This window comes from Nomascus leucogenys, chromosome 7b (genome assembly GCF_006542625.1).
Source record: "Nomascus leucogenys isolate Asia chromosome 7b, Asia_NLE_v1, whole genome shotgun sequence".
Lineage (NCBI taxonomy): Eukaryota > Metazoa > Chordata > Mammalia > Primates > Hylobatidae > Nomascus > Nomascus leucogenys.
In genome coordinates this window covers 10,137,428-10,161,080 of record NC_044387.1, presented here as the reverse complement: position 1 = coordinate 10,161,080, position 23,653 = coordinate 10,137,428, and the positions used below count along the sequence as shown (strand labels likewise).

General features: G+C 45.7%; 1 protein-coding gene across 2 annotated transcripts; it reads left to right on the top strand.

Annotated features, from left to right (window-relative positions):
* Nucleotides 1-876: 876 nt before the first annotated feature.
* ADSL (adenylosuccinate lyase) lies at nt 877-21,866 on the top strand. Of its 2 annotated transcripts, none has more exons than XM_003264787.4 (13): nt 877-1,095; nt 4,212-4,415; nt 7,140-7,184; nt 8,335-8,414; nt 13,985-14,156; nt 14,379-14,425; nt 15,502-15,592; nt 16,373-16,442; nt 16,590-16,737; nt 18,080-18,170; nt 19,391-19,480; nt 19,995-20,171; nt 21,552-21,866. In XM_003264787.4, exons 1-13 carry the CDS (start codon nt 943-945, stop codon nt 21,636-21,638), a joined length of 1,455 nt encoding a protein of 484 aa, XP_003264835.1. In that variant the 5' UTR covers nt 877-942; the 3' UTR covers nt 21,639-21,866. The 2 variants fall into 2 exon arrangements, with proteins under 2 accessions (XP_003264835.1, XP_030671361.1); XM_030815501.1 differs by having other exon boundaries at nt 884-1,040.
* The last annotated feature ends 1,787 nt before the right edge of the window (nt 21,867-23,653 follow it).

Below are 23,653 nucleotides of genomic sequence, written 5' to 3'. Positions count from 1 at the left end.
TGAGTGTTTCTATTTCTATTTATTTAATTTTTTTTATTTTGTGGAGACGGAGTTTCGCTCTATCTCCCGGGCTGGAGTGCAGTGGCGCCATCCTGGCTCACTGCAAGCTCCGCCTCCCGGGTTCAAGAAATTCTCCTGTCTCAGCCTCCCAAGTAGCTGGGACTATAGGCACAGGCCGCCATGCCCTACTGATTTTTTGTATTTTAGTAGAGACAGGGTTTCACTGTGTTGCCCAGGCTGGTCTCAAACTCCTGAGCTCTCAGGCAATCTGCCTGCTTCGGCCTCCCGAAGTGCTAGGATTACAGGCGTAGGCCACCGCAGCCGGTTCACTGGGGGCGCAGTAAATGCCGATTTCCCTTGGGTGTCTTCATTTCTCCTTAGAGCCGAGCTCGGTGCGCCGCGGGCAGGAGTGGGTGGGGCAGCAGTAATATGAGTGACAGCAAGCGCACACAAGGCCTTCCAAGTGTGCCAGACACCGCTCTAACACTGAATCCGCACAACCCGAAAAGCAGGCCTTTTTTTTGCTTTTTGTTTTTTAGAGACGGGAGGGTCTCCCTGTGTTGCCCAGGCTGGTCTCGATCTGTTGGCCTCAAGCGATCCTCCGGTCGGGGGCCCCCACAGTGCTGGGATTACAAGCGTGAGCCACCGCGCCCGGCCAGGGCAAGTCTTAATGTACCTTTTTTCAGACAGGAAAACTAAAGTGTAGCGCGGCTAAGTAACGTAGGAAGCACCAATCATGTTTCTGGTCAAAGAAGCGAACCGTCAATTCTCAGACAGAAGCAGCCGAGATTCTCCGCAGCCGGCAGCGCCCAGGGCGCCCGGAACCCAGAGAGCGGCACCGCGTGAAGGAAGTCCCGCCTCGCCCCGTCCTGCCCTGGCCTCCAGGTTTCCGCTTCCGCTCTTCCCCCGTCCAGTCCACCCTGGCGGGGTCGCGGGGTCGGGATGGCGGCTGGAGGCGATTATGGTTCCCCCGACAGCTACCGCTCACCTCTTGCCTCCCGCTATGCCAGCCCAGAGATGTGCTTCGTGTTTAGCGACAGGTATAAATTCCAGACATGGCGGCAGCTGTGGCTGTGGCTGGCGGAGGCCGAGCAGGTAACGGATCCCGGGTTGAGGGTCTGGGCCGGGAGGGACAGGCCCGCCCCAGCACGTGCCGGGCTCTGTGCCGGGCTGGGCTTAGCCACCCCGGGGCTGCGGCCCGGCCATTTTCGGCTGGGTGTTCCCTGTCTTGAGGAGTTGCGGTCCCAGGAAAGCAAGGGCAGGAGGCCGGGGAGCCGCCACCTGTTGCCTCACGTGTTCCTAGTCCGAGAGGGTTGGAGACGCGGAGGAGGCTGGGAGAAATTCAGCCTGTAGTTTTCAGGGAATTCATCTTGGCCATCCCCGCAGGAGTACGCTGCTAACCAAAGACACCGAGCGCTGTGCTCATTGTTTCACGCATCTTTTCTCGTGTAATCCATGAAGATCTTGCAGGCTTGATGGTGTTTTTCCCACATTGCAGGGAAGAACACCAAGCCCGGACAGCTTGTTTGCCCTAGCCTATCCAGCTATTAAGAGCGGAACTGGGATTTGAACCTGGGTGCAGTCCAGAGCGTGAGCTGAGCATGTAGCCCCTTGGTTTTCCACAGTGCCTGTGTAGTTAGTGACGGGACTGGAATGCGTGTTTTCTAGGCCACCGTTTCCGCCTCACTGGCCTGCACTTTGCCTCTTAGGAGAAGACTTCGGGTAGGGGTTTATTAAATGGGGTTTATAATTTCTTTTCTAAGGGCTGCATAGAGAACTTCTTAGCCCAGCGGTTTCAGAAATAGCTCCAGAAGAGTTGAAGCAAACTGAAGGTGATCCAGAGAGCGATAATGTTTCTCCTCAAGTTTCAGAGGAAAGTGCCACAACGAGCAAGTTGGCAGTGCCCTCTCAAACGGCACAGTAAACACGGAAACAATTTGAGTTCGGGCCTAGGACCTGTACCATGGAACTCTCCAAACCGGAAACTTTCATTGTAGATTCCCTGCCCTCCCCTTGTCACTGCCCTCCAAAATATTGGGCGATACACTACAATAATAGCAGATACTCAGATAGTGCCTTCTGAGACCCAGGTACTGTCTTAACCCTTTACACATGGTTGCTTATTAATCCTTCAAACAACCCTGAAGAGTAGGTATTAAATACTATTACTGTACCTATTTTACAGATGAAAGAATGGAACATCAAGTTAAACTGTTGGCATAGATAGCGATAGTAGTAGATCTTAATCATGTGTTGTGGTTTGTGATGTACTAGTGTGTACTCTTTCTATTTCATCTGATACTCCATTCTGTAGATGAGGGTAGTGGTACTCAAGACTTTGCCAGGGTCACCAGAGCTAGTAAATGGCTTCAAGCTGGAATTGGAATGTAGAGTCTGTGTTCTTTGTTCTGTTGGCCTGAAATGCATACAGTTTTGGCTTTGGATTATCTGTTAGGGTGTCAAAATTACCATAAATTGCATAATAACTTAGTAGCTAAGAAAAAACTTGGAGAATAAGAGATTAGGAGGAATGCAGAAAATTCGTAGTAAGGAAAGTATGAATTTTGAAAAGATAAATTGCTTGAGGGGAGGAAGCAGTATGGCCGTGCTGCCCTCTGCTGCTTTGCTTTGGAAGGAGCCCAGAGCTGTCATGTCTTCTGTGACTGTAAAGGTTCCAGGCAGTTCTGCCACATGTGGCTGCCGAGTACTTGAAATGCAGCCAGTGTGACTGAGAAACTGACTTTTTACTTTTATTTATTTTTATTTAGTTTTTGAGACTGGGTCTGGCTCTGTCGCCCAGGCTGGAGGGCAGGGGTACAATCTTGGCTCATTACAACCCCTGCATCCTGGGCTCAAGCTGTCCTCCCACCTCAGCCTCCCAAGCTGGAACAAGAGGTGCACGCCACCACTCCCGGAAAAGTTTTGTGTTGTTTTGTAGAGATAGGTCTCGCTATGTTTTCCAGTGTGGTCTAGAACTTCTGGACTCAAGCGATCCACCCACCTTGGCCTCCCAAAGATGTAAGCCACCATACCTGGCCTGACTTTTTACTTATAAATATTTTCCAATACTTTTTAATTAATCAATTTAAATTTAAATAGCCATATCTGGCTAGTAGCTCCTCTCTTGGATAAAAAAGATCTAAGATGCAAGATCCTTCCCGGAGTCACTGTTTGCAAGTTTCAAGTGAGGTTTAAATCAGTTTCACCACTGTTTATATTCAGCCCTTGGATGCAAGTTCAGAGCTGCCTGTGGGCTGCCAGCTATTTTTTGCAGCCTAATTTTTCCAGTGATGGATGAAGACATCAGCGTGTTTATTTTCTCATCAATATCTCCTGGAATTGCTTTCAGTTGCACTCATTTGCTGTACAGAATTTCCTGGCAAAACTACTTACAGAATTTTTAAATTTGGTTTCTCTAAATCCATCTAAGTAAAATGGCCACCATCATGCCAAGCACTAAGGATTAAGTAATAAATGAAACAAAGCTCCTCAAGAAGTATTCATTCTAGAGGGAAATGACACGTTAATAAATATGTAAAAATGTCATGTGGTGATAAGTGCTGTAAATAAAGCCAGGCTAAAGGGATAGAGAGTGACACAGAGGGTGTTTTACATTGAAGTCAGGGAAGACCTCTCTGAGAAGATGACATTTGATTCCAGAGACCAGAATGTGTGAAGGAGTGAACCAAGCAGAGGTCTCAGGCAGAAGGAACAGTCAAGAGCAGGATTATGTTGTCGTATTTATTGGAGCTTTCTTTCTTTTTTTTTTTTTGGAGACAGAGGCTCACTCTGTTGCCCAGGCTGGAGTGCAGTGCTGTGATCTTGGCTCACTGCAAGCTCTGCCTCCTGGGTTCAGGCGATTCTCCAGCCTCAGCCTCCCGAGTAGCTAGGACTGCAGGTGCACGCCACCATGCCTGGCTAATTTTTTTGTATTTTAGTAGAGACAGGGTTTCACTATTGTTGCCCAGGCTGGTCTGTTGGAGCTTTCTTAGAGTATACTTACCATGATTCATTGAGAAGGTCTCTCCCACCTCACCTCGACGCCACTACCCCTGGCCAGTGTACTTTCAACTTGGTTGCCTCAAATTTTAATTTAAGGGTTGGGAGATAGGGTATTGCTGCTAACATGAATCAGTTTTTTTCCTTGGTGTCACTTCATTCAAATAACTGTGACACTGAGCCTTTTTTATTTTATTTTGCCTATTCTGCAGACATTGGGTTTGCCTATCACTGATGAACAAATCCAGGAGATGAAATCAAACCTGGACAACATCGACTTCAAGATGGCAGCTGAGGAAGAGAAACGATTACGACATGATGTGATGGCTCACGTGCACACATTTGGCCACTGCTGTCCAAAAGCTGCAGGCATTATTCACCTTGGTGCCACTTCTTGCTATGTTGGAGACAATACTGTAGGCGCCCGTGTTGTGTATACTTAAAACTTAATCTCTAGAATCTATTTGTCAATTTTATTTGATGTTGTCCAGTTGAGGAAGTGACACTATAGATCTTTTGTTTTGTTTTTTTTTTTTTTTTTTTTTTTTGAGACAGAGTCTCCCTCTGTCTCCCAGGCTGGAGTGCAGTGGTGCGGCTCACTGCAAGCTCTGCCTCGTGGGTTCACACCATTCTCCTGCCTCAGCCTCTCCGAGTAGCTGGGACTACAGGCGCCCGCCACCACGCCCGGCTAATTTTTTTGTATTTTTTTTAGTAGAGACGGGGTGTCACCGTGTTAGCCAGGATGGTCTCGATCTCCTGACCTCGTGATCCACCCGCCTCAGCCTCCCAAAGTGTTGGGATTACAGGCGTGAGCCACCATGCCCAGCCAGATCTTTATTTTTAAAGGTATCTTGGTTGAAAACGCTGAGGAATTTTTTCAGCTTTTAGTGTCCTTCCAATCTAAACTGTAAGCACCAAATGACCTCTATAAAATAAGACCTACAGATCCTGCTTATGCATTGGTTTGCTGGACATAAGCCAAGGCCTTAGCATTTTAATGGCTGAGGTAATTTTTCAAAGGATTTTTTTTTTTTTTTTTTTTTTGAGACGGAGTCTTGCTCTGTCACCCAGGTGGGAGTGCAGTGGTATGATCTTGGCTCACTGCAACCTCTGCCTCCCAGGTTCAAGCGATTCTCGTGTCTCAGCCTCCCTGGTAGCTGGGATTCCAGGCGTCCGCCACCACACATGGCTAATTTTTCTATTTTTAGTAGAGAGGGGTTTCGCCATGTTGGTCAGGCTGGTCTTGAACTCCTAGCCTCAGGTTATCTGCCCACCTTGGCCAGGACTCTGAAGTCCTTCAAAGACCCTGTCTCAAAAAAAAAAAAACACTTTTGAGACAGGGTCTCGCTTCTGTCACCTGGGCTGGAGTGCAGTGACACAAACATTGCTTACTGTAGCCTTGACCTTCTGGGCTCAAGCGATTCTCCCACCTCAGGTTCCTGAGTAGCTGGGACCACAGGCATGTGCCACTGCACCAGGCTGATTTTTAATTTTTTTTTTTTTTTTTTTTGGAGATAGAGTTTTGCTCTTGTTGCCCAGGCTGGAGTGCAGTGGCGCGATCTCAGCTTACTGCAACCTCCACCTCCCAGGTTCAAGCGATTCTCCTGCCTCAGCCTCCCTAGTAGCTGGGATTACAGGCGCCTGCCACCATGCCCAGCTAATTTTTTTTATTTTTAGTAGAGACAGGGTTTCACTATGTTGGCCAGGCTGGTCTTGAACTCCTGACCTCAGATGATCTACCCGCCTCAGCCCCCCAAAGTGCTGGGATTACAGGCATTAGCCACCATGCCTGGCAAATTTTTAAAATATTTATAGAGACAGTGTTTCACCATGCTGCCCAGAATGGCCTTGAACTCCTGTGTTCAAACAGTCCTCCGGCCTCAGCCTCCTAAAGTCCTGGGTTTACAGAAGTGAGCCACCGCACCTGGCCTAGCTTGTGCTCTTAATCAGAGTATACCTATGGGGGTTGAAGTTAGATTCCAGATAAATGTCTAATTTGAGAATAAGCCAGTAATTTTTAAGTTGCCCCAAATGCTTTCTTTAGTCTTAAATGAAACATAATTAAAGGCATCTTTGTGTAATTGGCGAGTCAGATAATGGGAGAGGAACAGTCTCTTACCTGGAAAATCCTTTAAAAAAGTACCCAGTGTGTGGATGGGCTCAACAATTACTGTTTCATATCGACATGTGTTGGAGCTAACTGAAATATGTACATCTCGAGATTACCTTCCTCAAGAGCAGCTTTACGTTTCCTAAACCTTGATATTCTGGGTCATTCCTTTCCTTGTTAGCAACTGTAGGCAAGAAAAAATGGGGGAGGCTGGGCGCAGTGGCTCACACCTGTAATCCCAGCACTTTGGGAGGCCGAGGTGGGCGGATCACAAGGTCAGGAGATCAAGACCATCCTGGCTAACACAGTGAAACGCCATCTCTACTAAAAATACAAACAATTAGCCGGGCGCGGTCGAGGGTGCCTGTAGTCCCAGCTATTCGGGAGGCTGAGGCAGGAGAATGGCGTGAACCCGGCAGGCAGAGCTTGCAGTGAGCTGAGATCACGCCAGTGAACTCCAGCCTGGGCAACAGAGTGAGACTCCCATCTTAAAAAGAAAAAACGGGGGAGGAAAGTAATGGAATGTGCCATATGGAAGCTTCTCAGAAGCTCAAGCCCTCCTCTGGGAAAATAGAAACCTTGTTGACTTGCACATTTTCCAGTCATTTTTTTTTTTAATTGAAAATTTTTTAAATATTGGAGAGACAGTCTTGCTGTGTTGCACAGACTGATCTTGAACTCCTGACCTCAAGCAGTCCATCTGCTTCAGCCTCCCAAAATCCTGAGAATACAGGCATGCGCCGCCATGCCCAGCCTTCAGTCATCTTAGATACCATGTACCTTGGGCTTTATAAAGCATAAAGGTTTTGTTCCTTACAGATCCCAGTAGCACTGTTAAGCTGGTGTGCTTTTCAAACAGTAATCAGGAAAGAACAACTTGTGTTAGTATTTTCTGGCATGCTTAGTGGGTTGGTAATGGTGATACAGGCTGGTAGCTGAGCAACCCAGCCTTTTTGGCCAAAAAGTGTTATGCAATAATATTGTTTGAGCAAAGCTGCTAAATATAAGATCATTGCATTTTCTTTCGTAGGACTTGATTATTCTTAGAAATGCACTTGACCTGCTTTTGCCAAAGGTAAGGAGTTGGCAGATGTTTCCTACCAACCCTAGATTCCCTATGATAGGAGATAGGCACCAGTTACAACTAAATCAACACAGTGTAAATTTTTACATAGACTGTCATTTTTTCAGGTGAATGACAACTCTGTTTAATCTGTAGAACTAATTGTTTCTTCTTCTCCTCTTCCTCCTCCTCCTCCTTTCTTCTTCTTCTCCTCCTCTTCCTCCTTTCTTCTTCTTCTTGAGACAGGGTCTCATTCCGTCAAGTGGCGTGATCACGGCTCATTGCAGCCTCCGCCTCCCAGGCTCAGACAATTCTCCTGTCTCAGTCTCCCAAGTAGGTGGGAGTACAGGTGCATGCCACCTCACCTGGTTAATTTTTTGTAGAAATGGGTTTTTGCCATGTTGCCCAGGCTGGTTACAAGCTCCTGAGCTCAAGGGATCTTGGCCTTTCAAAGTGTTGGGATTACAGGTGTGAGCCACTGCACCCAGCTGTCTCTTCTTTAAAAGACTAAATGGTTTTTAAAGCATAGCCTGTTTTTTGTTTTTTGTTTTTTTTTGGAGACAGAGTCTTGCTCAGTCACCCAGGCTGGAGTGCAGTGGTGTAGTCTCAGCTCACTGCAAGCTCCGCCTCCTGGGTTCACGCCATTCTCCTGCCTCAGCCTCCCGAGTAGCTGGGACTGTTGGTGCCCGCCACTACGCCCGGCTAATTTTTTTGTATTTTTAGTAGAGATGGGGTTTCACCGTATTAGCCAGGATGGTCTCTATCTCCTGACCTTGTGATCCGCCCATCTTGGCCTCCCAAAGTGCTAGGATTACAGGCATGAGCCACTGCACCCGGCCCAAGCATAGCCTTTTAAATGAAGAGAGTGCAACCAAAGGCATGTTGTTGGGATATGTGGGTCAGGATTATGATTTTGTTCTGCTTTTCTGCCGTGGTCTTAAAATAGTTCATGACATTTTAGGTAGTCAACTCAGTTTTCAAATTTTGGTTGCTATGAACTCTTCCAGGCACTTTAGGGTACAAAGATGGAAAGATAATGGCTGCTGCCTTTCATGAGTTAGAGGTCTAATTTTATACAAAATTATCTAAAAGTTTTATTCCTAATTATGTAATAAACACAACCTGAGTTCAACCTCTTTCTATCACATGATCTTTCTTGTAGCTTGCCAGAGTGATCTCTCGGCTTGCCGACTTTGCTAAGGAACGAGCCAGTCTACCCACATTAGGTTTCACACATTTCCAGTAAGTGGTAAGATTACTTGTTGTTTATGTGCATATGGCTTTTCAGCTACTTCTTGAGTTCTCTCTTTTCCACAGTAACCTTGAGGTGAAGAATCTGAAAACATGATTTAAGTAATTTGGGATGCTTATAAGGAATGAGCCTGATATCCACCTTAAAACATACTGGTGAGAGAGTAAATCTAACAGTTCATTTGGGAAACATTGGGAAATACATATCAAGAGCCTTGAAAAATATTCTTTATGATAGCATTAGAAACAATCTAAATGGGCCGGGGGTGGTGGCTTACGCCTGTAAACCCACCACTTTGGGAGGTCAGGGTGGGCGGATGGATCCCTTGAGGTTAGGAGTTCAACACCAGCCTGGCCAATATGGTGAAACGCCATCTCTACTAAAAATACAAACATTAGCCAGATTTGGTGGCACGTGCCTGTAATCCCAGCTACTCAGGAGGCTGAGGCAGGAGAATCACTTGAACCTGGGAGGTGGAGGTTGCAGTGAGCCGAGATCGCACCACTGCATTCCAGTTTGGGCGACAGAGCAAGACTCCGTCTCAAAAAAAAAAAAAAAAAAGTCTAAATGTTCAACAATAAGAGAATAAGTAAGGCATAGTATTCATACATCCATAGGTTGGAATAATATGCAACCATTTAAATGATGCTTACAAGATCTAACGTGCAAATGCACTTAGGTTTATGTTATGGTAACAGTTTATAAATTGCACAAAAATTGGTTGAAAGTACGCCATGATGTAAATGTTGATTACTCCGGTTTATGAGATAATAGGAAAATTAAATTTCTTGCTACTTTTTGAGTTTTGTTTTGTTTTGTTTTTGGAGAGGGAGTCTCGCTCTGTTGCCCAGGCTGGAGTACAGTGGTGTGATTTTGGCTCACGCTCAGTACAACCTCTACCTCCCGGGTTCAAACGATACTCCCACCTCAGCATTCCTAGTAGCTGGGACTACAGGCGCCTGCCACCATGGCCAGCTAATTTTTGTATTGTTTGGAGAGATAGGATTTTGCCATGTTAGCCAGGCCGGTCTCAAACTCCTGACCTCAAGTGGTCTGCCCACCCCTGCCTCCCAAAGTGATAGGATTACAGGCTTGAGCCACTGCTCCCAGCCATACTTTTTGTATTTTTACATTTAAAGTATGCAAGTATTTTTGTGATGACTGAATAAAGCCCTTTTAAAAGGCCGATGGTGTAATTTTGGAGTGCTAGTGACAGGTTTTGAGTGATGTTGTTTGAGTGGTGGTATATTAGCATCTGCCTTCTGTTTTGATGGTGTATTGCTGTGGCATCAAGGATATGATAATTTGTTAAAGCCTGTTGAGCTTCATATTTCTTAAAGGCAGGGCCTATACTTAGCGGTAGCAGTAGCCTGAAGTACTTGTTCATACGAAGGAATCAGTGCTCAAATCAGTGCTCGGTGCGAGTGGCTTCCCTCCACACCCACCTTCCTCTGTGTTACAGCTCCTCTTCCTCTCCTACCTCCAGGAGAGTGCTCAGCGAATACAGAGCATTCTAATGTTCCTCTGGAGCTAGCATAATGGAAGAGATTGGCTGCCAGGGTTCCTAACCATTAGGAACTCAGAAAACGGTGTTGATGTGTAGGCATCCTCTTAGTGTATCAGTTCATGCAATTAAAAAAAAATTATTGAGATGTAATTTACATAACAAAATTCACCCTTTTAAAGTGTACAATTCAGTGGTTTTTACTATGCTTACAGAATTACGCAATCATTACCACTAAATAATTTCACAGTATTTTCATCATCCCAAAAAGAAACCTCGTGCCTACTGACAGTCACTCCTATGCCTCCCTTCCCCACCCCCTGGCAACCACTAATCTATTTTTTGTATCTATGCATTTTCCTATTCTAGACATTTTTTTTCTTTTTGAGACGGAGTCTTGCTCCGTCGCCCAGGCTAGAGTGCAGTGGTGCGATCTTGGCTCACTGCAGGCTGCGCCTCCTGGGCTCACGACATTCTCCTGCCTCAGCCTCCCAAGTAGCTGGGACTACAGGCGCCCGCCACCACGCCCAGCTAATTTTTTGTATTTTTAGTAGAGATAGGGTTTCACCGTGTTAGCCAGGATGGTCTCGATCTCCTGACCTCGTGATCTGCCCACCTCAGCCTCCCAAAGTGCTGGGATTTACAGGCCTGAGCCACTGCACCCGGCCTAGACATTTCATATAAATAGAATCGCGTACGGTATGTGACCTTTTGTGTCTGGCTTATTTTGCTGTTTTCAATATCCATGTTGAATCAGAACTTCGGTTCTTTTTATGACTGAAAAACGTTCCACTGTATGGTTGTACCATGTTTCATTTACCCAGTTGTCAACAACTGATGGACATTCGGGTAATTTCTACTTTTTGACTACTATGAATAATGCTGCCATGAACAAGCCCATGCTAATTTACTTCTTTCTTTGCTTATACCAATAATCTGTTAGCAGTTAACAAGGAAAACAGTAAGATTAATTTTGGGGATATACTGTAGCTTGTGATGTGCCTCCAATGGACATTCCTAGTGTTATGCCTTGATGTTCCTAGCTGTCAGTGTCATTAGCCTAAGAGGAAAGAAATTCCATTTGGAATAGGTTAGGTTATCTATTAGAAATTAGGCTGGGTCCGGGTGTGGTGGCTCCTGCCTGTAATCTCAGCACTTTGGGTGGCCAAGGCAGGTGGATCACCTGAGGTCAGGAGTTCAAGACCAGCCTGGCTAACATGGTGAAACCCTGTCTCTACTAAAAATACAAAAAAAAAAAAAAAATAGCCAGACGCAGTGCTGCATGCCTATAGTCCCAGCTACTCGGGAGGCCGAGGCAGGAGAATTGTTTGAACCTGGGAGGCGGAGGTTGTAGTGAGCCAAGATTGCGCCATTGCACTCCAGCCTAGGTGACAGAGCGAGACTCCACCTAAAAAAAAAAAGAAATTAGGCTGGGCAGTTAGGCTGGGCGGCCGGGTGCAGTGGATCGCACCTGTAATCCCAGCACTTTGGGAGGCCGAGGCAGGTGGATCACGAGGTCAGGAAATCAAGACCAGCCTGGCCAACATGGTGAAACTCCGTCTGTACTAAAAATACACAAATAGCTGGGTGTGGTGGCGCATGCCTGTAATCCCAGCTACTCAGGAGGCGGAGGCAGGAGAATCACTTGAACCCCGGAGGCAGAGGTTGCAGTGAGTCAAAGTCGTGCCGCTGCACTCCAGCCTAGGCAACAGCGAAATTCCGTCTCCAAAAAAAAAAAGAAAGAAAGAAATTAGGCTGATCATAGTGACTTATGGCTGTAATCTTGGCACTTTGGGGGGCCAAGGCAGGAGGATAGCTTGAGGCATGGAGTTCGAGACCAGCTTGCGCAACATAGGGAGACCATGGCTCTTAAAAAAAAAAAAAAAAGAAGTTAGCCAGGTGTGGTGGCTTGTGCCTGTAGTTCCAGCTACTCAGGAGGCTGAGGCAGGAGGATGGCTTGACCCCAGGAGATTGAGGCTACAATGAGCTGTGATTATACCAGTGCGTGCCAGCCTGGGGTGACAGAGTGAGACCCTGTCTCAAAAAAGAAAGAAATTGGACATTAGGGCAACTTATTCATAATTATATATTTTGGTTTTTTGTTTTGTTTTGAGACAGGGTCTCACTCTGTCACCTAGATTGGAGTACAGTGGTGCAATCTTGGCTCACTGCAGCCTCTGCTTCCTGGATTCAAGTGATTCTCCCACCTCAGCCTCCCAAGTACCTGGGATTACAGGTGTGTGCCACCACACTTGGCCAGTTTTTGTATTTTTTGTAGAAACAGGGTTTTACCATGTTGGCCAGGCTGGTCTCAAACTCCTGGCCTCAAGTGATCCACCTGCCTCGGCCTCCCAAAGTGCTGGGATTACAAGCATGAGACACCGCACCTGGCCTCATAATAATGTTTTATGTTCAGAAACAGACCTTCAGTGGCTTGATTTAGGCTTTTTTTTTTGACATGGAGTTTCGCTTTGTTGTCCAGGCTGGAGTGCAATGGCGCAATCTTGGCTGACTGCAGCCTCCACCTCCTGGGTTCAAGTGATTCTCCTGCCTCAGCTTCCCGAGTAGCTAGGATTACAGGCATGCACCACCACGCCTGGCTAGTTTTATATTTTTAGTAGAGGCGGGGTTTCTCCGTGTGGGTCAGGCTGGTCTCAAACTCCCGACCTCAGGTCATCCGCCCTCCTTGGCCTCCCAAAGTACTGGGATTACAGGTGTGAGCCATGGCGCCCTACTTTGATTTAGGCTTAACTCTGGAAACAAAGCCGTTCGCTGCTGTGTTCGAGTCCTCTGCTTATGTGTGTTGTGTGGTTGTTCTCCATAGCATGACTACTCCTCACTGGATCTTGACTCCTCACAAAGGCTTTCCTCTACTTCCAATCTAGAGCAGCCATCACCATTATCTTCATCGTTCTTTTATTCTTTTAGCACTTAAAATCTCAATAATTCATCTTATTTCTTTTTTTTTTTCATTTGTTTTTTTGAGACAGAGTCTGGCTGTGTCGCCCAGGCTGCAGTGCAGTGGCACAGTCTCAGCTCGCTGCAACCTCTGCCTCTCAGGTTCAAGTGATTCTCCTGCCTCAGCCTCCCAAGTAGCTGGGATTACAAACACCTGACACCACGCCTACCTAATTTTTTGTATTTTTACTAGAGACAGGGTTTTACCTGTCTCTGTTGGCCAAGCTGGTCTCGAACTCCTGACCTCAAGTGATCCACTCGTCTCAGTCTCCCAAAGTGCTGGGATTATAGGCATGAGCCACCGCGCCTGGCCTAAACTTGTTTTGTTTTCTTTTTTACTTGTTTATAGTGTAAGCAAGTGCCATTGGACAAGGACCCTGTCTGTGTTATTCTTTGTTGTATTTCCAATAATAAGAGCACATCAGATACTTGGCAAATATTACACGAGTGTCTAATGTATTTCTTAACAATGTCTGTGGATATAGCCGTGAACAAAAGGGACATTGTCCCTGCCCTTGTAATAAATTGACTCTTGCCGTGCATCACAGCGGCTCATGCCTGTAATCCCAACACTTTGGGAGGCTGAAGCGGGTGGATCGTTTGAGACATAGAGTTTGAGACCAGCCTGGACAACAAAGTGAGACCCCATCACTACAAAAAATTTAAAAATTAGCCAGGCATGGTATTGCGTGCCTATGGTCCCAGCTACATGGAAGGCTGAGGCAGAAGGATCACTTGAGCCCAGGAGGTGGAGGCTACAGTCAGCTATGTTCATGCCACTGCACTCCAGCTTGGGTGACAGAGCAAGACCCAGTCTAGAAATAATGATAATTTTAAAATTGCCTCTTGTTGAAGAAAGAACTATGCTAATTGCCTTTTAGTTTCATATTCCTTGACTATTTGTAAATGACATTGAATCTCCATAATGATTATTTGGCTAAAGATTTTAGCTCCTGTTTTATCTTTACCAGTTATTCCCTCTCTTACTTAAATTGTTCTCCCTCCAAGGGGTAATGGTGGTTATTAAAAGAAGCAATGAAACCTTGATGATGTAAGGTCTTGGTCTGAGACTTCCATGTGTTCTCTTTGGGTTTTCAGGCCTGCACAGCTGACCACAGTTGGGAAACGTTGCTGTCTTTGGATTCAGGATCTTTGCATGGATCTCCAGAACTTGAAGCGTGTCCGAGATGACCTGCGCTTCCGGGGAGTAAAGGGCACCACTGGGACTCAGGCCAGTTTCCTGCAGCTCTTTGAGGGAGATGACCATAAGGTACTCTGAAAGTGACCTGCAGGACACAGAAACTCAATGGTGGAGCCTAAGAGACAAGGCTGCCTTTGAGGATGATAGGAGAGATTGATTGTGGGATGGGTGGGGTCTTTGGACTGGAAGTTGTGGGGGTTGGGGGGGCAAGACCTGGGTAGGATGACAGGTTGAGGCTTTCTCATACTGGACACCTGGAATTATTATAAGCATGTGTCTTTTCTTTCCAAGGTAGAGCAGCTTGACAAGATGGTGACAGAAAAGGCAGGATTTAAGAGGTAGGTAAATGGGAATGTGTTGACCTCCATGTTAAGTTGATGAAAGTCCTATGTTGAGTATACCTCCAGGTTTGACCTTAAAATTTTCGCCTTTTTCTTCCTTTGTTCTTCTACCCATTTTTTTTTTTCTGTCTCTATCCTGGGTTTTATTTTCTTATTATCTGGATTCTTTTTTTTTTTCTGCCTAATTGTCTTGCTGACATATTTTCTGGATTTTATTTTATTTTATTATTGTTTTTGAAACAGGGTCTTACTCTGTCACCCAGGCTGGAGTGCAGCAGTGTGATCTTGGCTCACAGCAGCCTCCACCTCCCAGTTTCAAGCAGTCCTTCCACCTAAGCCCCCTATGACTACAGGCATGCCTGGCTAATTTTTGTATTGTTTTTGTAGGGATGGGGTTTCACCATGTTGCCCAGGCTGGTCTCCAACTCCTGAGATCAAGCAATCCACCTGCCTCAGCCTCTCAAAGTGCTAGGATTGTAGGCATGAGCCACCATGCCCGACCTGCATTCTCTTTTTGTATAATCTATAGGAAAAAAGAAAATGATTTACTTCTGGTTTCTTTAGAATACAATTATCCATGTTGTTACCGTTTTTGTTTCTTTACTTAGGGCCCCCAACAGGTTAGGCTAAATCTGACCATTTCCATTGAGGTCCACCAGGTTCCACCATGGCTCCTTCTCCCAGGCATTTCTATTGGGCTGTGGCTGGACATGGGCACGTTGCACCATGTATCCTTCTTGAGTCAGGCCAGTGTTCTGAGTATTAGTGAAAAGGGTGGAAGAATAGTTTATTCCAGGAGCAAGTTACCACTCAGGTCCACTGGTTGAGTATAACTTAGCATACCAATAAGACCAAGCTTTTTTTTAGGATGTGTTTTTCCTTGTTTGACAGAGTCATATTTTGAATTATTATTATTTTGTAAGAGTCTCCCAATGATGCTTAGGCTGGCCTCAACCTCCTGAGTTAAAGCAATCCACTTCCCTTAGCCTCCTAAGTAGCTGGGACTACAGTCATGCACTAGTGCAATGGCTTTAAAATATTTTAACCTAAGTCTGTCTTGTACTTATTCCTAGAGCTTTCATCATCACAGGGCAGACATATACACGAAAAGTGGATATTGAAGTACTGTCTGTGCTGGCTAGCTTGGGGGCATCGGTGCACAAGGTGAGTGATGACAGCATGTGGGGCGGGGACAGGAGCTTTGGGCACCACAGACTGAATTAGCCTCAGACTTTGACTTAACCATCTCTCTCAAGCAATATTATACATTAGTTTTAATAATTTGTGGTCTGTAAATGAAACCCTTAAGGGGAAGACTAGTTTTGGCATTTTCCTTAAAGTTATCCCAAGCACTGCAAAACATCCATCTTGTTCAGTGGTGTATTAAATTAATCTTTTTTTTTTTTTTTTTGAGATGGAGTTTCGCTCTTGTTGCCCAGGCTGGAGTGCAATGGTATGATCTCGGCTCACTGCGACCTCCGCCTCCTGGGTTCAAGCGAGCCTCCGAAATAGCTGGGATTACAGGCATGCACCACAACGCCTGGCTAATTTTAGTAGAGGCAGGGTTTCACCATGTTGGCCAGGCTGGTCTCGAACCCCTGACCTCAGGTGATCCACCCACCTCAGCCTCCCAAAGTGCTGGGATTACAGGTGTGAGCCACCACGCCCATCCTAAATTAATCTTGTGATTGTCTTTCCATGATGCCTTAAGCAGTGTTTCACAAAAGCGTTTTCATGCTCCTTGAATTTGTCATCCCAGCCCTTCAGAAACAGAGAGGAGTCTGAGTAAGACACTCTGCAGGAGCTCTTTGGGAGGACGCGCTGGTCTTCAGCTCAGCCACAGCACACCTAAGAGTTAATCTCCTTCATCAGCCTAGTCACAGCTCCCAGACTGTCCTGCACACTGACAGTGTGGGGTGATGCTTATTCCCCTGCCTCCCCCAGATTTGCACCGACATACGCCTCCTGGCAAACCTCAAGGAGATGGAGGAACCCTTTGAAAAACAGCAGATTGGTGAGTGCTGTGTAGAGGCCTGTGAGCACACAGAGCTGCTGGAGGGCTGTGGATGGGGGCTGAGAGCTCATTCAGCAGCATGCTTGCCTACTCACTATGCTCTGAAGTCTTTCTGCCTTTGCATCTTGTCCTTTTTTATATGGGCAGGCTCAAGTGCGATGCCATATAAGCGGAATCCCATGCGTTCAGAACGTTGCTGCAGTCTTGCCCGCCACCTGATGACCCTTGTCATGGACCCTCTACAGACAGCATCTGTCCAGTGGTTTGAACGCACACTGGATGATAGTGCCAACCGGTCAGTGGCACAGGGACGTCACATACACCAAGTTGAGAGGAGGTCTGAAGGAGGGACCTAGAAGTAAAAGGACATATTTGAGCATCTCTACAGTCTCCTTATCCCCAAGGAGTCCAGAGTCTAGCAGGGAGGCAAAAACATAAAAAGGACAGTGTGATAAGTGTTACAATTGGAGTGTGTACTGGGTACTGTGGAGCAAAGAGGAAGGAATAGTGTTTGAGGAGTCAGAAAGCTTCACAGTAGAGGTGATGCCTTAAGACTTAAGAAATACATGCACCTTGTAAAGACAAGATCGGGAGCATTATAAAGGCACAAAGCAGGAGAAAACACACTTGAGGGAGTTACTACTACTTGAGTAGCCCTGGGGAATGAAGTCAACATGTGCCAGGAGGTGGGGCAGGACGTGGTCACAGATAGCCAGTTTATGAAAGGTCTTCTGGGTCTTTTCTGAAGGCAGACAGATGGCCAGTTATGGTGTCTAGGCACAATGACATCTTGATTAGCTATGAGATGAGTCAGAAATAATTTGTAACTACTGATGAGGTGCCAACACACGCATCATTTTGTGTTTTATGTATATACTCATTTAAAGCAGATTGACATTACTCTCGCCTGCTTGCATTGTGCTGGAATTTCTTGAGTGGATATGGATGTATAGTTAAACCTATCTTTCTGGGATCTGTGCATAATCCAGGATTTCTCTCTGGAAATAAGTCATGTGAACTCATTCAGAAGTCAGCCATTGAATACTTTTTAGCAAGGTGTGACCCTGTAGGTCTGCTGATTTGCCTGCTAAAAGACCCTAGCAACAGTTTGGAGAGTTGGCTGTAAGGAGACAGGGATCATGTCAGAACAAGTTAGGGGCTACTTTAAAAGTCTGAGGCCACGTTGGTGCAGTGGCCATGTAAATGGAGAGGAAGGATATAGATCCAGAGTTGAAGGCAGACTGGCTAGCCCAGCCCTGGTGGTTGACCGGAATGAGTATAAAGAACTTGGTGACTTGGGAGCTACTGCCATTTACTGAGGCAGGAGCTACGAGGGAGGAATGGCAGGTTTGTAATGGTGAGTAGGAGGAATGAGAAAGTGGCTGAGTTCAGTTTGGGGATTGAGGTACCTATGGATCAACCAGGTGCACGTCTCAGTAGGTATAAGGTCTGGCACTTGAGCAAGTGGTCTGGCCTAGAGGTGACAGATTTGAGGGTCATGAGGTCATTGGGGTAATCATAAGATTGAAGGAAATTATCCAGAGAGTACAGTCAGTAGGGCGACTTGTTGGGACACACTCTGCATTTCACTGAAATTATTTGTTTAAAGAGATACTGAATGGCTATTTGTTTTCTAGACGAATCTGTTTGGCCGAGGCATTTCTTACCGCAGATACTATATTGAATACTCTGCAGAACATTTCTGAAGGATTGGTCGTGTACCCCAAAGTAAGAAGCCTCAATTAAAAAGTAAAGTATTAGGGAGGGGTTAGAATGTGGGAGGGAGGGTGCTCTGGGGTGTGTTGAGGGAGCTGTATTCTGATCCAATAGGCATTCATACCACCCGAGCTCATCCTTCAGTTCATAAGCTCTAGGGAACTAGCTCTGTGGAATTCATAGACACATTTATAGAAACAGAAAAAGAAGTATTTTAAATTGCCTTAAACTATCTAGCAGCATGAATCATCAGCTCTGGTGTGACTAGGCAGAGTAGATGGCTCCATTCGCCTGTTTTTAAGTACTTGAGGCAGATGGGTTCATTTCTCTCCTATACTTAGCTCTTGAGGCTGAGCACTGATATGTAACAAATAGGGGTTTTAAGAATTCTTTCAGGCCAGGCGTGGTGGCTCATGCCTGTAATTCCAGCACTTTGGGAGGCCGAGGCGGGCGGATCACCTGAGGTCAGGAGTTCAAGACTAGCCTGGCCAACATGGTAAAGCCCTGTCTCTACTAAAAATACAAAAATTAGCTGGGCGTGGTGGCGGATGCCTGTAATCCCAGCTACTCGGGAGACTGAGGCAGGAAAATTGCTTGAACCCAGGAGGTGGAAGTTGCAGTGAGCCAAGATTGTGCCATTGTACTCCAGCCTGGGCAACAAAAACAAAACTCCATCTCAAAAAAAAAAAAAAAAAATTCTATGTGGCAACTTTTTTTAAGTTAATATTTCCTTTTTAAAAATCAAAAGTCTGACTGGGCGTGGTGGCTCACGCCTGTAATCCCAGCACTTTGGGAGGCCGAGGCGGGCAGATCACGAGGTCAGGAGATCAAGACCATCCTGGCTAACACAGTGAAACCCCGTCTCGACTAAAAATACAAAAATTAGCCGGGTGTGGTGGCGGTCGCCTGTAGTCCCAGCTACTCAGGAGGCTGAGGCAGGAGAATGGTGTGAACCCAGGAGGCGGAGCTTACAGTGAGCCGAGATCAAGCCACTGCACTCCAGCCTGGGGGACAGAGTGAGACTCTGTCTCAAAAAAAAAAAAAAAAAAAAATCAGAAGTCTGAGTTTGTAAGAAAACTGAAAAAACATCATATAGAATAAAACAATCCATTACTGTCTCCATAATGTGGTAGTTAGTGTCTGTGCTGTGCATTTTGTTTGACATCCTGCTGTGTTTATGACTTTAGCCTTGAGGCACCTTTCTTGGTCATTCACTTTATCTTTTCCTATAGGTAATTGAACGGCGCATTCGGCAAGAGCTGCCTTTCATGGCCACAGAGAACATCATCATGGCCATGGTCAAAGCTGGAGGTAGCCGCCAGGTTTGTAACCCCTCATGTTCCTCGATAAGTTGAGTGCACGTTTGGTCCTGCGCTCTTCTCTGTGAAGGAGAGCAGATGAAGGTGTTTATGTCATTACCTTCAGTCACAGTAATGGTACAGAGCAGTGGCCATAATCTGCCATCTATGGAGGGTGATTTTGGTGAACTGAGTTTGTTAAAGTGAATTACTTAATCACTTGTAGGAAAAGTCCACTCCTAGTGAAGGAATGAGGTCTGACATTCTATAGGAAGTGAGCAGGAAACAAGAGCAAATGATTCATGAGGCTTTACAGAAGAGGGCCAGAGCAAGGTGGGCATTCATTTCAGGCTTGTCCTAAGATGTGGGCAGAGAGTAGTGAAGACCCTGGTACAGCCAGACACGGGAACCACCTCAACCTATAGGGGTTTTGTGTAGAGCTGTGTAGACTGCATGGATGGGAAGTATCTGATGACTTTTTAAAAGTGTTCAAACGCCCTGTTAGTAGAGAACTGACAATACTTTACTGTCTTCCCAGGATTGCCATGAGAAAATCAGAGTGCTTTCTCAGCAGGCAGCTTCTGTGGTTAAGCAGGAAGGGGGTGACAATGACCTCATAGAGCGTATCCAGGCTGATGCCTACTTCAGTCCCATTCACTCCCAATTGGATCGTTTACTGGATCCTTCTTCTTTCACTGGTCGTGCCTGCCAGCAGGTAAGCAAACATCAGAATGCTTCCGAGAAGCCTCTTTTCTGCTGGGCAGCAGAACCTAGGGTACTCTCTTTGATGTTTTTGCTTTATAGGAGGTATGGTGGGAATGGGCCTAGTTAGAAGGAAATGAGAGCAGGTTGCTGGCTAAAACTTAGAGATTTCGGTTTTGTTTCTGTTTTGTTTTGTTTTTTTTGAGACAGAGTCTCTCTCTCATCCAGGCAGGAGTGCAGTGGTGCTGGGATTATAGGCGTGAGCCCCCACAACTGACCAACAGCTTTTTTGAGCTGCCTTTATTTCTTTGTGTAGATTTTTTGGAATTCTCTTTTGGTCTTGAGAATGTGGTATAATGGACAAAGAATTAGGTTTTATTGTCAAGTGGATCTGGGTTAAATCCTAACCTCTGGCATTTACTGGCTGAAAGAATAAAAGTAAATATCTCAGTGTTGTAATGATTGAAATGCCTGAGTATATACTAGGTGCTCAGTATGTGTTCAGGTACTGTATTTAATTCTGGGGATTTTAAAATGGATAGGCCGGGCGCAGTGGCTCAAACCAGTAATCCTAGCACTTTGGGAGGCCGAGGCAGGAGGATTGCTTGAGCTCAGGAGTTCAAGAACATCCTGGGCAACATGGTGAAACCTTGTCTATACAAAAAAAATACAAAAATTAGCCAGGTGTGGTGGCGTGCGCCTGTAGTCTCAGCTACTCAGGGGCCTGAGGCGGGACGATAGCTTGAGCCTAGGAGGTCAAGGCTGCAGTGAGCCATATTCATTCCCCTGCCCTCTGGCTTGGGTGACAAAATGAGATCCTGTCTCAAAAAAAATACAAAGATGAATAGATAATCCTCATCTTCAGAGAGCTCAGAACTTAGTGGTGAATACTTGTAAATAGGTCATTATAATACCAAGCAGTACGTGCAAAGACTGAGGGCTAAAAGACTAAAACTGGAGGTAGGAGACCAATAAGGAGGCTACTGCAACGGGCCAAGCAGTAGATGATGAGAGCTTTGAGTGAAGGCAGTGGTGAGAGACACAGACTGGGGAGGGAGAGGAGGTTAAGCTCTTGGTGGCTACTTGAAGAGGGCTGGGAAGCAGGAGGAAAGAAGCTGTGGTGATTTTTAGGTTGGATGGAAATGGTGAAACCACCTGAGAGAACACAGGCTGGGCCAGTTTGCGGGAAAGGTTGGTGGGCACGTAGGCATGGTGGTTGAATCATCTGCGTCTAGGCAGGAATTCTGGATAGGCAGTTGAGGAAAACAAGCTCAGTGGTGGAGTAAAAGCTTCATCAAATTAGGTTTCAGTGGCATCCCCTGACATTGGAAAAGGTATTATCTGCTAATATCTTAACATTTTCTTTTGTCTTGTATTTGCTTTCCTCTGGCAGGTGCAGAGATTCTTAGAAGAGGAGGTGTATCCCCTGTTAAAACCATATGAAAGTGTGATGAAGGTGAAAGCAGAATTATGTCTGTAGAGTTGGAAGAGAATTAAACGAAAATCATTGTTAATTGCTGAGGCATGAAAATTGTGTTACTGTAATGCCTTATTTTACCTCGAGAATTGTTACCTTAAATTAATACAGCACTTTCTTCTTCCCATGGTGCTTTCCCGTTTCTCAAAGTCTCACATTTCTCAACAATGCAAAAACAAAGAGCGTTGAAGTTTACTCTGCTCTTGCATAATAAATGTAGTTCATACTTGATCTCTGTTCTTTCAAGGCATATTTTCCAGCTGCCTCAAGTTTAGTCCTTTTCACGTGTTCATTTGCTTATAAAGTAGCAAGAAATTTCTGGTCCTGTCTTCTAAAAGTGAATTTGATCTAGGTCTAGCAAAATAACCTGGACTCAGTGATTGAGTCAATGGTCAGATACCTTTTATTTCGGTTATTTTTGGCTAGTATAAGTAATGAAGTTTGGAACTACAGTAAATACTTCAAAAAAAAAAAAACCCTGATGTGACCATCACACTTATTCAGCTGAGGTTGTGCCCAACCTCATTTCATCTTTTGATAAGGCTTATATAGCAGAGAAATGCTAATTGAGTATATTGATGTCATCAGGGCCCCTGACAGTCTTTGTTCCTTGTTGCATGGATTTTGTTGTTGAGGCTTGCTCTGTCACCCAGACTAGAGTGCAGTAGCACAATCTTGGCTCACTGCAACCTCGGCCTCTCAGGTTCAAGCGATTCTTCAGCCTCAGCCTCCCAAGTAGCTGGGATTATAGGCGCCTGCCGCCATGCCTTGCTAATTTTTGTATTTTTAGAAGGGATGGGGTTTTTGTTTTTTTTTTTGTTTTTGAAACTGAGTCTTGCTCTGTGGCCCAGGCTGGAGTGCAGTGGCACAGTCTCAGTTCACTGCAAGCTCCGCCTCCCGGGTTCACGCCATTTTCCTGCCTTAGCCTCTCCGAGTAGCTGGGACTACAGGCGCCCGCCACCACACCCGGCTAATTTTTTGTATTTTTAGTAGAGACGGGGTTTCACCGTGGTCTCGATCTCCTGACCTCATGATCCGCCCACCTCGACCTCCCAAAGTGCTGGGATTATAAGCGTGAGCCACCACGCCCGGCCAGGGATGGGGTTTTGCCATGTTGGCTGGGCTGGTCTTGAACTCCTGACCTCAAGTGATCCACCCATCTCAGCCTCCCAAAATTCTGGGATTACAGACATGAGCCACCACGCCTGGCCTTAATCTTGTTTTCTTTTTTACTTGTTTACAATGTAAGCAAGTGCCATTGGACAAGAACATTGTCTGTGTCGTTCCTTGTTGTATTTATTTCCAATAGCAAGAGCACATCAGATACTTGGCAACTAGGCAGTCTTCCAGCTTCCGCCACTGCACACCTGACTTCGTTGTTGCATGGATTTATAACTGATTGAAGCAACTGTAGCCAAAGATTGAGTTAATTACCTACCTGCCAGGAGAGCGCTAGTGTTATTTAGCCCATTCTCATCCTACATATTTTTCAGCATAGATGAAAATGAAAGCTTTTGTTTACCAGATTTGCAGATGACACAAAACTGGGAGAATTAACAAGTACGTTTATTTGGTAAAATAAGTTTTCATCTCTAACCTAAATAGGCTGAATTGATGTGCCCTAAACTAAGAGCAAAAAGTTAATAAAGATCAGTGTAAATAATCTTAAACTCAGTATGCACCAGAACTGAGAGAAAACTGTTTTAGGAGGTGTTAATGGTTGTCCAGTGCCCAAAAAGCCACCAGAGGCTTAATGCTCCGCACTCTTGGCATTACATTCAATTTTGGATACCCAGTCTGAGGAACAGAGATGAACTGGAGAGCCAACCTCCAAAAAGATCTTGTGGTGGAGGAATGTTAGGGCTCTTTATCCTATACAGGAGAAAACTCGTTGGCACTTCAAATATTGCCGTGTGGAGGAAGAGTGACTTGATTGTGTGTTGCCCCAAGAGACACACTGAGATCAATACCCATTATTAAGGCTCTGAGACTGGCTTGGGGCCAGACATTGAAACCAC